We start from the raw sequence: 15,031 nt of genomic DNA on the forward strand, positions 1-15,031 counted from the left end.
TTAGGCCAAGGGAAGGCAAGGGTTACAACCGAAGGGAAGAGGAAAAAAGAAAGAGAAATAAGGCTCCCAGAGGTATGCCGTCCTCCTCTTCGCGTGGGTCCTGTTGACCCTGTGTATCGTGGTAGCAGCGGCATCGTACCGGGGTCCTGTTGGCCGCTGCAGCATACGTGCGGACGTCATGCATCGTTCTTGTCTTCCATCCTATTCGAGCGGATGGAATGGTCAAAGGGTACCTTGACAGAGGCCATACGGGGGGCTGGCGGTACAGTGCCAGTCAACTGACATCGATTGATTGATGTTGGATGGTGGTCACGTAGGGAGTTGGTGGTACAGTGCCAGTCAAATGACGCCGATTGATTGAGTTGAGCGTACCACGTCAGGAGGCTAGTGCACGCTCTTCTGATGTACCAGATGACGCCGAATTCCACGCCCGAAGGGACGGTGATGGTCGCCGGTGAGGCCCTTAGCATCGGCAAAATGGCACAGCACATCAAGGAAGCGATGAAGTGCTCGACGGATCTGTCGGTGGACTCACCCCGGTGTACCTAGTTCCGGGGCATCCGTCAATGTGGCCAGACGTGGGTTTTGTCGAACTGGTAAGCCTTGTTTTGGCTGACCCTCCTCTGTTCTTAGATTCTAAGCGCCAGGATTTGCAGCATGGCCTCATCGCCCGAGAGCCCGACCCGCCACTGCCAGAGGACGCGGTGTGGAGGGCGGCGAACCATGCCATGGCTGAGGCGGCGAAGGCGAAGAAGGAGCAGAGGAAGGCGAAGAAGGAGTGAGCAAAGCTCTAGTGTGGAAAGCGCCGGCAAGGCTTAGAGGAGAGCGATGGCAATGAGGAGGAAGAGGAGGACGAGTCTGACCCCAACATCCCATGGGGCGCACTTGCGCTCGAGGATGAGTAGGCCGACGCGGGGCAAGTCAACTTGACTCCGGTTCCGCAGCACGCCCCCGCACAAACCGAAGAGGTTGCGCCTCCTTGATCGGTAGGGGAGGATGCACCCCCGAGGTCAAAGGAACAAGTCTGCCTCGCTCCATTTGACCCCTTCAGGGGATCGAAGCAGCCAATTACCAACGTGGCAGAGTCGGAGTCGAGCGCCTAACCCCTAAAACATTCTTGGATAAATTCATCGGGTGATGGTGCTTTCCGTAGGACCATCTCTAGCAACTTCCTGGTGTTGGCGCCGCAGAAGGCCCTGGTGCGTCGGCTAATCCCCCAGGAGCCGACTGGCACAGTGTCGGGGGCACACCATGATGGCGCCGAGGTGGACACGGCGCCGCCTGAGGAAGTGGGGGAGGCGGAGGCACCGATTGCACCGGTCGATGCGCCCAAGGTGGGGCAGGCAGGAGGAGGTGTGACCGAGGCGTCCCTTGCAGATGCGGCGATGGCTTGGACTTTGGAGCCCGAGCTGCTAGCCTCCTCTACCATAGGAGGATCTACTCCCGAGGGAGCGCCGCTGATGGAGGAGGTACCATCGGCCCCCGTTGGGCCTATGCTGACGGTCATGACGGCTGGTCCCTCGGTTGGGGCTAGGCCCTCCTGGTTCCTTGTCTGGCCGAGCGAGGATTCGCTCATGTGGGGAGGAAGCCAGCTCCACTAGGCCAAGCGACTGGACCTGAGCGACTCGGTGTTCACCCTCGATGACCCGACGGAGGAGAAGGACTGGACGAGCGTGCGCTTGGGACTTGAGTCCGTAGTCCGCTCTCTGACCGACGCGTTCAGGGTGTTGAAGGATGACATCACCCCGCCCAGCCAGGTTTGTCGTGTTTTCACATTTTCTACTTTTCAAGCCCTGTTTATATAATTCTAACCTAGTTTTTTTGTAGTCCCTTATGATGCGTAGCCGAGAGAAGTTCCTATTCCTTCGTCATGAGAGGGAGGTCTAGGGCCTTGCTGCCAAAGTGCCACGGCTGTAGGCGGAAGTGGCAAGCCTCCAAACCAAGGAATGGGAAGCCCATCAACACGTCGACGAGGCCAAGGACAAGCTTAAGGCTATTGTCGCCAAGGCCTGGGAAGCTGTCGTGGAGCTTGGACGACTCTGCCCGGCCTCGACCTTGCTCGGAGCGCGCTCGAAAGCGAGCAGAAGTCGAAGGAAGAAGCCAAGGGCCTGGCCGCCGCCTTGGCCGGGGATGTTGGCGTGCTCCAGAGGGAGAAGATGGTCCTCGAGGAGCAAATGAAAGGTGAGGCTCTGGTTACCTTTTTTGCTTGATGTTTGAAGTCGATTTTCTGATGCTCTTTGATGTTCGGCTTGGGCAGCTCTATAGTGGCAACTCTCCGAGGTGCAGGGTCAACTCTAGTCAGAGAGCGATGACCGCGATGCCTTGTGCGCTGCCATTGGGTTGGTCTTCGATGACCTCGAGGTCACCCTGGTCATGGGGACGAGCTCACTTGCAGTCTGGGTTACCCAGATCTCGGACTGGGCGCGCTCGCTCGCAAGGGAGGCCCTGTACACCGATGTGCATCGTGTGTTCACCATCGTTCGCTCCCACTACGCTAACATCAACCTGCCGGTGATCAGTGAGGGCTTTGCGCCTGGCTACACTGACACTGAGTTGGACAAAATTGAGAAGGAAGCGGCTCCCTCGGCGTAGGATCTGGTGGGGAAGATCGAAGAAGACATCCTGCAAAAGAGTGTTTAGTTAGATAGCTAAGTCCAGCATTGGTTTTTTGTAAAGACTTTTATTTTGATCGGAAACGTTATTTGGCCCTACTATATATATATAAAGTTTGTTGCGATCCGACCCTTGTTTTATGCTAAGGCATTTAGAAACTTATGTTATGAGTGACTAAGTAATGATCATGCTGTTGAGCAAGCGATGCTGTAGCTGTCAGGGCATAGGCTTTTTGCATTCTGACCAGTTTTACTCATCGTTAGTTTTTGGCAACTCTTATTTCTAAGTCTTGTCATAAAAATAGAAGGGTTGGATGGGGAAAATGTTCCTGAGTAAATGTACTCCTATCAGCCCTCGGGTAAAAGCCGACCCTAGGAAATAGCTGGGGTCAGGTGTTACTGAAGACCGATCAGATCAGAAGCGACCCCGATAGGAGGTAACATTTTTTGGTTCTTGCAAAAACATTACTTAGTTTGATAGGAATTTTGAAAGCTTTGGAATAGGAAAACTAAGGGTAAAAGCGATATAGTTGTTCGATGTTCCTGGCGTTGGCGATGGCTTTGCCATCATCGGTCTTGAGCTTTTAGGTGCCGAGTTGGAGTACTTCTACGATGATGTATGGTCCTTCCCACGATGCGGAAAGCTTGTGGTGATTTTTGTTGCTCTGGATGCGGTGAAGGACTAAATCGCCTACGCCGAAGGTGCGACCCCGCACGTGTCGGCTATGGTACCGTCGTAGCGCCTGTTGGTATTTGGCCAAATGGAGTAGGGTGATGTCACATGCTTCATCAAGCAGGTCCATGGCATCTTCCAAAGATGCCTCATTTCCCTACTCATTGTTGGCCTTGACCCTTGGCGCTCCGTAGTCGAGGTCGGTCGGGAGGATGGCTTCAGAGCCGTAGACCATGAAAAATGACGTGTAACTGGTTGCCTAGCTGCTGGACATCCTTAGGCTCCAGAGTACCGCGGGAAGCTCGGTGACCCATCGTCCGCCAAACTTGTTCAACTGGTTGAAGATCCTAGGCTTGAGGCCCTGTAGGACCATGCCATTTGCACGCTTGACCTATCCATTCGTACGGGAGTGCGCCATGGTGGCCCAGTCGACATGGATGTGATATTCATCGCAGAATTGGAGGAACTTCTTCCTGGTGAACTACATGCTGTTGTCCATGATGATGGAGTTTAGGACTCCAAATCGATGGACGCTATCCATGAAGAACAACACGGCCTCCTTGGATTTGATCACGGTGATTGGCTGAGCCTCTATCCACTTTATAAACTTGTCCACGATGACAAGTAAGTGTGTAAAGCCCCTAGGTGCCCTCTTGAGAGGCCCTACCAGGTCGAGCCCCCAGACCGTGAATGGCCATGTGATGGGGATCATCTAGAGCGCTTAGGCCGATAGGTGAGTTTGCCGAGCATAGTACTAGCATCCTTTGCAGGTGTGTACAACTTGCTCAGCGTCGGTCATCACGGTTGGCCAGTAGAAACCTTGCCGGAATGTGTTTCCGGCCAAGGTTCTAGGTGTGGCATGGTGTTCACAGACCCCTCCATGGATGTCTTCCAGCAGGTCGTTCCCCTGCTCGGTGGGGATGCAACATTGTAGGATTCTGGTCTGGCTATGCTTGTAGAGCTCCCCTTTGATGATGACGAAATACTTGGTGCGACGCGCGAGCCATCGGGCCTCCGTCTTGTCGGTAGGGAGCACCTCATGGATTAGGCAATCGAGATAAGGTGTTCTCCAGTCGGTCGGAGGGTCAGCCTTCCCCACTGGATCTTTGACGAGTTCCATGACCTCAGGGTCAGATGGAACTGAGGGTCGGTCAGCCCCCAAGCCTAGAACTAGCATCTTGTTGCTGGCCTATTCTGGTTCCTTATATTGGATTGAGGGCTTGTGCAGGTCGCTAGCCAAGATGCCGGTGGGGACTGGCTCTCGGTTTGATGCCATCTTCACTAATGTGTCAGCTGCTTTATTAAGCTGCCTTAGATTATGGTTGAGCTCAAGGCCATTGAACTTGTCCTCCAATAGTCGGACCTCATGATAATACGTAGCCATCTTGGTGTTGTGGTAGCTTGACTCCTTCATGACCTGGTCGATGACTAGTTGTGAGTCTCCACAGACGTCAAGCCATTGGACGCCCAACTCAATGGTGATGCACAGGCCATTGATGAGTGCCTCGTACTTAGCCACATTATTTGAAACTAGGAAGTGGATGTGAATTGCGTACCTCATGCGCGCCTCGAGGGGGAAAGAAAAACTAGCATGACCCCGGCGCCCTTCTTCATTAGTGATCCATCGAAGTACATCGTCCAACACTCCTGATCGACGACCGCCGGTGGCATCTGGATCTCGGTCCATTCGGCCACAAAGTCAGCCAGTACCTGAGACTTGATGGCCGTTCGTGGGGCGTTCGTGACGCCCTGATCCATTAGCTTGAGCGCCCATTTCGTGATTCTTCCCGTGGCCTCCTAGTTCTGGATAACGTCGCCGAGGGGGAAAGATGACACGATGGTCACCTGGTGTGAGTTGAAGTAGTGGCACAATTCCTCTTGGTGATCAGGATGGCATATAGGAGCTTCTAGATCTGGGGGTAGCGTGTCTTGGAGTCGGACAAGACTTCGCTAATGAAGTACATAGGGCACTGTACCTTGAGGGCATGTCCCTCTTCTCCCCATTCTACAACCAAGGCGGCGCTGACCACCTGGTTCATAGCTGTGACGTAGAGTAAGAGCGGCTCTCCCTTAGTCGGTGGGACTAGAATCGAGGCCTTCTTCAAGAGCACTTTGAGCTTGTCAAGCACCTCCTGAGCCTCAGGCGTCCACATGAATTGGTTGGTTTTCTTCAGGAGCCGGTAATGGGGGAGCCCCTATTTGCCGAGGTGTGAAATGAAATGACTAAGCACTATGAGGCACCTGGTAACCTTCTGAACTCCCTTTAGGTTCAAAATCAGGCCTATCTTCATGATGGCTAAGATTTTTATCGGGTTGGCTTTGATGCCATGCTCGGAGACGATGAATCAGAGCAGCATGCCCCTTGGGACCCTAAAGACGCATTTCTTGGGGTTAAGCTTGATGCCGTTCTCTCGGAGTTTCCTGAAGGTCTGCTCCAGGTTGGCCACTAGCTGGTTGGTCTATTTGGACTTAACTATGATGTCATCCATGTAAGCCTCAATGGTCCGCCCAATGAGGTCCCCAAAGCATTTGGTCATGCAATGCTGGTATGTAGCCCTAGCGTTTTTTAGTCCGAACGACACCATAACATAGCAGAACGATTCGAACGGGGTGATAAAAGAGGTCATGAGCTGGTTGAACTCTTTCATCGTGATCTAATGGTACCCAGAGTACGCATCAAGGAAGCATAGGGTTTTGTACCCCGAAGTCAAGTCAACCACCTGATCTATGCGTGGCAAAGGGAACAAATCCTTTAGGCATGCCTTATTGAGGCTGGTGTAGTTAACACACATTCTCCATTTCTCACTTTTCTTTTTCACAAGAATAGGATTGGACAACCACTCTGAGTGGTATACTTCCTTGATAAAACTGGCTGCCAAGAGCTTAGCGATTTCCTCACCGATGAGCCTCTGCTTCTCCTCGTTGAAGCGGCGGAGGCATTGTTTGACCAGCCTAGAACCTAGCCTAATCTTCAGGGCATGCTCAGTGACTTCCCTTAGAATTCCTGGCATATCTGAGGGTTTCCACACAAAGAGATCTCGACTGGCGTGGAGGAATCGACAAGCGCGCCTTCCTACTTGGGGGAGAGGGTGGTGCTGATGCGCACCGTCTTATTAATGGAGTTGTCGGGGTCGACGATGACCTCCTTGACATTCTCTACAGGCTCAAAGGATTTGGTCGCCCGCTTCACGTCGGGCGCTCGTTCAGTGATGTCCTTCCCGATAGCTGCGAGCTCCTTGGAAGCGAGGGTTGCTGAAGCGAGCTTGTAGCTCTCGACCTCGCACTCATAGGCCCTCTAGAAAGAAGTGCCAATGGTGATGACCCCGTGTGGGCTCGACATCTTGAGCTTAAGGTAGGTGTAGTTGAGGACGGCCATGAACTTTGCATAACATGGTCTCCCCAGAATGGCGTGGTAGACTAGGGGGAGCCCAACGACCTCAAAGGTGAGGGTCTCTATCCTATAGTTGGATAGATTCTCGAAGGTGATGGATAGATCGATCTGCCCGATCGGCATGGCCTGCTTTCCTGACACGATGCTATGGAAAGGCGCCCTGGTCGACCGGATGCGCGCTCGGTCGATGCCCATAGCGTCGAGCATCTTAGCATACATGATGTTGAGGCCACTGCCCCCATCCATCAGTACCTTGGTGAGCTGCTTCATGCCAATGATAGGGTCGACAACGAGTAGATACCTGCCTGGGTGTGTGACGCTATTCGGGTGGTCAGATCGGTTGAAGGTTATGGGAGACCCTAACCATTTGAGGAAAGCGGGCATGGCGGGCTCGGCTTAGTAGACCTCTTGGCGCGTGAGCTTCTATCGACGCTTGGAGTTGTATGCCTCCCGCCCACCAAAGATCATGAGGCAGCCATCTGGTGATGGAAAATCATCGTCCTTCTCTCCGGTGTTGTCGCCTTCTGCCTCGGGCTTCTTTTTCTGCTCCCATTTCTTGGAGCCACCGGTGAAGAAGCGCTTCATGAGGGAGTAGTCCTTGTACATGTGTTTAATGGCAAAGGCATGGTTCGGGCATGGCCCCTCGAGCAGCTTGTCAAAGTGATTGGGGGTGCCCTCGGTCGATGCTCGACTGGCTTTTTGTTCGGCAGTAGCCACGAGCGAGCTCCCATGCCCTCTCGGGTTCTTCTTCTTATTTGAACGATCAGAGGGGCCTTTGTCGGCGTCCTTATCCCACTTCGCCTTGCCTTTGGAGCGATCGAAAATTGCTCCAACCGCTCCCTCGCCGGAAGCATGGCTAGTCACAATGTCGAGGAGTTCCTTGGTAGTCTGTGGGCCCTTATATCCCAACTTATGGACTAGGGACTCGTAGGTGGTCCCTAGTAGGAAGGCTCCAATGACGTCGGCATTGGCAACATTGGGGAGCTCATTGCACTGCCGGGAGAAGCATTAGATGTACTCGCAGAGAGTTTCTCCCGACTTCCGCCAGCATTTCTTCAAGTCCGAGGGGTTCCTAGGGCGCACATAAGTGCCCTGGAAGTTCCCCATGAAGATTTGTTTTAGGTCCACCCAACTCTGAACGTAGTTGGGCGAAAGGTGCTCTAGCCATGTTTGTGCCGAGTCAGCCAGGAACAGGGGGAGATTGTGGATGATGAAGTCATCACTGACCACACTGCTGGCTAGGCAAGCGAGCTGGTAGTCCTCAAGCCACAAGCTAGGGTTCGTTTCCCTAGAGTATTTTGGGACGTTAGTCAGAGGGCAGTATTGGGGCGGAAGTGCCGCCTTGAGGATATGCCAACCGAAAGCCTAGGGCCCCATTGACTTGGGGCTATGACTCTAGTCCTCCTTGCGGTCATAGCATCTACCCCGTCGGGGGTGGTAACCATGGCTGGCGCCCTCCCCCACATCGTTGTGGGTACATCGGTGGGCGTCGAGGGTGTCACGCGCATCATGGTTGTGGCCGAGGAGCTACTGCACTAGAATCATGATGCGTGGCCTCCACCGTGCGGCGCTTGGTGGACTGATGCTTTCTTGTCGGGCCACATTGAGGGGGTGCACTGGCTGGCATCAGGCTCCCATCACCGAGACATTGAGCTCTCTGCCTGCTGCGTAGCCACATGCTCAAGCAGCATGCGAATCTCATGGTGGGCCCATCGATCCTTGGGCATCGCAGGCTCTAGAAGCCCCCTGAGCAAGGCTGCAGCAGCAGTGATGTTATGCTTGCCTGGGCAAAGTGCGGGAGCGCTTGATCGTCCTTGACGATCCTCCGATTCATGTCACGAGCCATGGCACGTGTGCGTCCCTCGTCTCCATGGTGCTCGAGCTCCATGCATTCCTGCTCGAGCTAGAGTCACGCTTCATCAAGTTCTAGGTGTCGGGCCTTCAGCTGCTCCACCCATAGGCGGGGTGGGGCTCCTACATCCCCTCGATGTCGTCATTGTGGTTGTTCATTGGGGTAGCCTCCTCCTCGTGGATGCTTTCAACGTGTCTCTCAGGGGTACCTGTCATGAAGCATTCACGAGAGGGGTGATGGCTCCCCCTACTAGAGTTAGAGCCAGAGAGCGACTCTGGCTCCTATCGATGTTTGACCATCGATAGCCTGACACGGAGGTACCCGAGGTAGTATGTTCAGGCTTCAGCATTTGCGGAACTCGACGATTAATGCAAGAGACAGTCAATTTATCCTGGTTCGGACCCTTGATTGTTGATCGAGTAATAACCCTACGTCCAGTCGGCGTTGTCCTTTGTGTTGGATTGATTGTAAAGTGTTGTGTTGTTAAAGTCGCCCATCCCTAGGAACCCTGCCCTCCTTTATATAGTCAGGAGGTCAGAATCCTAGTTGGTTTACAATGAGAGTTTCTAGTAGGATTACAGAATAATAATACTACTAAGATTACAGGGGGAAGAATCCTAGTTAGACTAGATCTTCTCCCTTCCTTGTAGGGTATCCCATGGGTCCCGCATCGACAAGCCCCCGAGCACTTCATGGTTGAGTTCTAGAAGCCTCGTCTTGTTCCTTCAAGTCTTGTCGAGCAGGAACAAGCATCGTCCGAGTACTTTCTTGATCGAAACCATGTAGCGCTTTGTGAGATCTTCGCGTGGTGTGTACCTTTTTGAAGAAAAAAGTACTCCCATTTGGGTGTAGCCCCCGAGCCTCTTGCTGTTTGGCACAAGGAGCTGGAGGGCCTTTTCTTGAAATCACCCTAATTCTTTGTCGAAGGGCTCCTGAGCATATACCCAGGTTCTTTGTTGAAAAGAGCTCGAATATAGCTATGTCCGGGTTCTTTTTGTCGTGTGGCCTTGAAATGGTTTGTCTTGAAGAAGTCTTCTGAGTGATGTGCGCTTTTTTGAAGGAAAAAGTGCACTCACTGAGTGTAGCCCCCGAGCCTCTTGCTATTTGGAATAAAAAGTTGAAGGGTCTTGAATCTTATGTTGTTTAAAAAAACTGTTGTCTTGAGGAAGTCTTTTGAGTGATGTGCGCTTTTTTGAATGAAAAAGCGCACTCTCTGAGTGTAGCCCCAAGCCTCTCACTGGGTTCTTTTATCAAAAAGAACTTGGATACAGGTTCTTGGCATGTTCTCTGGTGGTCTGCTGTTGTCAGATGTAGTTGTATGGTGGTGGTTGATAGTAAATGCTATTTGTTCATGAGTTGTATAGTATTGGTATATTCTTCCAAATATGCTCGTTCTTGAGTACTGCTCCTTTACGCCTGACTCCTCTTTCATTGAATTCTATCTTTTCACTATGTCCTTTGTTCGGTTTGTTCTGTTGGTGCTCCTAGTCTAGGTGCACCGCTTCTTTGGCCTATAAATATCCTCCTTGTGTGCAGTTTTGATTCATTGAGCATTTTGTTGCGTGGTCTGAAATCTCCATAGTCATGAATATGGTAGTTTGTGAAGTAGAGCAACCTCTGGACGTATTTTGCCATTCTTGTGTATCTTGCCATAGCTGGAGGGAGTCTTGTGATAGGGATTAGAGGTAGGCTAATCCTGCAGCAGCATTGTACTTGGAAGTACATGGTGGTAGTTGGAGGGAGTCTTGTGATGTGGGATGTGATCCTTCATCTGGCAGTTCTGGGTTGATCCTCGTCACCTGCCCTGAGACTGTCCGTTGTAGATCAGCACCATATCCAGCATCACATTGGACTTTGGTAGACAGATGCCTGCCAGCCTTCTCTGCTCCATGTTGTCCCGCCGTGCTGCTGATTTCCGCCTTGGATGCACTTGTCTGTCCTTTGAAGAAAACAATGTAGCCGGGTGCGGTTTGTTCTACCGAGTAGCAATTTGGAACACGTAGTCGTTCCAGAGCCTAGCCATGTCTAGGTTCCTCTTTGCTACTTTGCTTGTCGTAGTATCGAGTTCATTGGGTCTTGTAAGATGTGTAATCTTCTATTTTTTGAAACCATTTATAATGAAAAGAATCTTGTCTTCTGAGTTGTCATTCTTTATTCTCCTGATGTCCTAGTTGTTGATGAGACTTCCGAGTTCTTTCTGTAAGGACTGGGTTGTTGCGCTCCTTGTGAGGTAACCCTTCTTTGCTTTATTATTGATGAGTTCATTTTGTAGTAATATGATAACTCCGCCGTGGTGCTGGATGGATAAGTCTGAAATCTACTCGTTGAACTGTACCGTTGTGTGGATTTGAGCCGTCCGTCATTTTAGTTGCATCGGTAAATGGACCGTTGCATCCTCATGCCATGTTAAAACAGGCCTAGTGGGCCACGTTTTTACTGGTGTAAAATCTATTTAAAGGCCTTTTCTCTTCTTCTTCCTTACTGCCCTAATTTTCCTTTGAAGCCCTAGTCTTCAAACTTCCGCCGCCACCATTGTTGCCATCATCTGAGCACCGCTGTCTGAGCCTTCTCGATTCTTAGTGAGTATATGGGTAGGAAGAAGTCGGCGAGTAAGTCCTAGGTGACCTTTGTCGACGAGGAAGCATCGCTCTCCGTCATTGAAAATCAAGAATTCATGGCGATGAGGGCTGCTTAGAAGATCTGGCCGGCTCCAACAACAACTGAAGATTAGCTTCACAAGCTCGTTAGCGATGGTCTGATTCAGAGCAAGGATATCGCTGATTGGAGAGCTCCAGGCGAGCATCGGGTCCCCGCTTTAGGTCCTAGTGAGATTATTCTTTTCGTCTCCTTTATCCATGCCGGTCTCTGCCTTCCTGCTTCTGCTTTTCTTCACCGATTTCTCAATTATTTTGGGATTAGCCTAAACCATCTTGCTCCTAATGCTGTCCTTCATCTTTCTGTTTTTGTTCATCTTTGTGAAACATTCCTTGGAATTCCTCCTTCTCTTTCTCTCTTTCATTACTTCTTTTGCCTAAAGCCACAACCCCGCTGTGATGACACCAATGTTCTTGGTGGCTGCGGGATTCAGTTTCGCTAGGGTCTTAAGAGCAAATTCTTTGACTATGACCTGGTTGATTCTGTGAGGGATTGGCGTGCTGACTGGTTTTATGCCGCCAACTTGATTTCTCCTCTTTTCGTTCATTCTGGATCTGGTCCCTTGGTTAATGACCGATGGGAAAAGAACCCTGTGATGACTGCTGAGGTCTAGACGATCAAGCCGTTTCTTGAGAGGATTTGTACTCTGAAATAGCAAGGCTTGACCGGCTTCGGGATTATTTCTAGTTTTCTTTGCCGCTGAGTTCAACCTTTGAAGGAGCGAGAACATTACGGTTTTGAGTACTCTGGGGCGGAGGACCCTTCTTGTATGGTCCCTGCCCTTGAGTTGACTAATGAGGAGGTGCTCGAGCGTCTTTAGAAGATGTTGAAAGGTGTTAGCGTCGTCCCTCTTGCTGTCCTTGAGTACAGTGCTAACAACCCACCCCCTGTTGTGAGTTGTTCTTTTCTTATGCGGGTACTTTTGATTGTCTTTTGTTGTATCCACTTTTTGCTTAATCTTCGTTGTCTTGTTGTTTTACTCTTTTATAGGAATTGGGGCATAATTTCGCTGATCCAATTCCCCTTGATGATTGCCCTACAAATGTGGATGCTGGGGGTAGTCTTACTGGGGCATCCTTGACCAGTAAGTTTCAAACTACCATGATGTTTCCTGGTGTTTCTTCTGCATTTTCTAACGTATACGAAGAGTATGTTCCTCGTCCAGTTCCCCAAGCTCCTCGTAGTGGTGGAAAAAGGGGGACGTACGGATTATTCTTCTTCTGCTCCATCTGCTGCCAAGAAGTCTCGCTAGTCGAGTACTCGTCTAGGTACTCTAGTTGTTGCTAGCATGCTCTTAGGTGAGCATATTAGTATGCTCTATCCTTTTGTTTTTTGTTTTTATCTTTGACCGAGTACTTTTGTCCTTTTTCAGCTGGTGCTATGGTGGCCCTTGGTCGAGAGTGAGGAAGAGGATGATGATGATGCCACCCTTATTACTCGTCGGATGAGTTGTTTTCTTGTTTTCCTGTTGTTGAATCCCTCTTTTTGTTTTGACTTTGGTTTTGTTCCCTTGTAGTAAGCGGTCATCGGGTTCGAGTTCTTCTAGGGGCTCCAGTACTAGGCCACTGCTACTCCCGTCGTAGGGGTGGTGGTGATGTTTTTGCTGCTGTGGTTCCCCCTGTGAGGTCTTCTTTTGGTTTTATGAAGAAGAAGATAGCTGAGTGAGTGAATTTTGGTTTTATTTCTTTGCTTCTGTTCTCCTTTTTTCTTATTCTTATTGGCGAGTTTCCTTGTCAACTTTTAGGCCTTCGTCTTCCCTGAACCCTCAGTCAACTTCTTGTCAGACCTCTGGTGCGCCCTTGTGTACTAAGTCTCAGGACTCGGAACGCATGGTCGTCGAGGTGGCTATGAGGGGGACAGAGTATGCAGCTGCTGATTTGCTAACTCCTGAGGTGACCGTGGCCATGGCGGTGGGTTCATCTAAGGGATTGGCCATAGCTTCCTAGGAGATTGCCCTGGTCGTGCCTTCTTTGCCTCGGCCGGCTTCTCCCTCTCCTCTTCTTGCTTCTGGCCAGTCCGCCTTTGGCTGATGACGTGGTGCAGCAATTTGATGCCACTCATTCGATTGTCGGAAGCTGACCACTGCATGGGGAAACTTGGCGAGCTTCACGACTTCTTTTGGGGAAAAGCTCCAGGTAAGCTTTTCTAAAGTTCTTTCTTTGGATGTTCGTTTTTCTTCTATCCTTATGTCTTGTTTTTCTCTCTCTTTTTGCTCAGTCTTTTTCTCATGATCATACCGACTTCTTTTTCTTGTCTGAAACCGAGAAAAAGTTGTCTTATGAGGTGAGTACCCTAAAGGCAGAGCTTGACCTCTATCGGGCCGAGTTGGAGACCGAGCGTCAGACACATCAGAAGGAGGAGAAGGCTCTCCATACCTGGGTGGTTAGGTAGAAAAGCAGAGGGATGCTGCTACCCAGGAGGCCTTGAAAAATGTGGAGGCCATGAAGAAAGAGTGCCATGGTATCATGAGTTCTTTTTTGTTTCCCTTTGTATTTAGATTTTCCTTTCTGCTGACTTGTCTTTTATTGCTTGGTCTAGCTCTCTAAGTTGAAAAGTAGAAGCTCTCAGAGGGTATCGAGGAGATGAAGACACTCATTCGTACTAACCACAATAAGGCTGATGAGGTAATTACTCGAGCTGAAGAAGAACTCGCGCTTGCTGAGTTGATTAGGCGTGGAGCTGATAGAGATCTTGTGTAGGCCCAAAAAACCATTGAGGACTTGGCCAACAAGTTGGCAACGGCTACTGAGAACTGGAATGCTTTGTGGAAGTCTTTTTGGTCAATAGCTGACCTTCTCCGGACTCCAGCAGATGATGGTCATTCTTGGGCTCAGTTTACTCCCCAAGTGCCGACCCGTTTCTAGGAGTTCGTGAAGAGGTGTGCCCATCTGTGTACCAGAAATGTACTTGCCTAGGTCCGGGTTCTTTCTCCAGAGTTTCCTTTGTCCAAGGTTGCTGATGAAGCCGAGAGTCAAGAGTATCTGGATGCTGTTGAGAAGTTGGAGCCTGAGGTCGAAGATTTAGCCAGGAAGATTGTAGATAATCTTAACATTGATATTTCTTCTCCTGATGACAATGCTTGATGTAATCGACCTTTGTATTCTAGCTTCTGTAATAGAACACTATACTTGAAGATTGAATGGAGATTCTCTATTTTTTGTTGATGTCTTCTTTGTCTGTATTTCTTTGTCTCATAAACAACCCGGCTTAGGTAAATCATTGTCTTGACAAACTTTCTTGATATGTCGAGTGCTTTTCTGGCTTTCGTTTGTGCCTTGTAAACAACTCAGTATATGTAGATTGATGTTTTGACATACTTCCTTAATTTGTCGAGTGTTTGTCTGGCTTTCATCTGTGACTTGTAAACAACTCAGTATAGATCATTGTCTTGGCAAACTTTATGTTCTTGTTAGTACTAAAAAGACTTAGGACCGGCAATCTCGAGTATCTTCAGCTTCTTCTTTTTGGCTTAAACTCAAGATATGGTCAGCGTCTGGTCCTTTGCTTGGTTGCAAAAACATCCTAGGATCGTCAAGCCCCCGAGCACTTCATGGTAGAGCTCTGGAAGCCTCGTCTTGTTCCTTCAGGTCCTACCGAGTAGGTACAAGCGTCGTCTGAGTGCTTTCTTGAGCAAAACCATGTAGCGCTTCTTGGGATCTTCTGAGTGTAGCCCCCGACCCTCTTGCTATTTGGAACAAGGAGCTGGAGGGTCTTGTCTTGAAATTGCTCTGATTTATGCTCAGGCTTAGTTTCAGTCGTTTTGCTTTTTGGTTCGGGTGTTAGCTTATTAGCTATCCTCATCGGTGGGCTCAAGCATCTTTTTGGCTCTTTTGCTCTCGGCTGGTATG

The 15,031-nt window shown here is 50.2% G+C and overlaps 1 protein-coding gene across 1 annotated transcript; it reads right to left on the bottom strand.

Moving 5' to 3' along the window:
* Positions 1–6,358: 6,358 nt before the first annotated feature.
* On the bottom strand, positions 6,359–6,946 carry LOC136460465 (uncharacterized). Its single transcript, XM_066460148.1, has 2 exons — positions 6,722–6,946; positions 6,359–6,580 (listed from the first exon to the last, which is right to left on the bottom strand). The coding sequence occupies exons 1-2, from the start codon at positions 6,944–6,946 to the stop codon at positions 6,359–6,361; spliced, it is 447 nt and encodes a 148-aa protein (XP_066316245.1).
* Positions 6,947–15,031: the final 8,085 nt, after the last annotated feature.

This window comes from Miscanthus floridulus, chromosome 6, assembly GCF_019320115.1.
Source record: "Miscanthus floridulus cultivar M001 chromosome 6, ASM1932011v1, whole genome shotgun sequence".
NCBI lineage: Eukaryota > Viridiplantae > Streptophyta > Magnoliopsida > Poales > Poaceae > Miscanthus > Miscanthus floridulus.

Bases quoted from the DNA above. Each gene is read 5' to 3' on its own strand.
- LOC136460465 (XM_066460148.1), bottom strand. From the start codon at position 6,946: ATGAAGCAGCTCACCAAGGTACTGATGGATGGGGGCAGTGGCCTCAAC. The intron at 6,581-6,721 runs GTCGTTGGGCTC...ACTTCTTTCTAG, and splicing joins TAGAGACCCTCACCTTTGAG to AGGGCCTATGAGTGCGAGGT.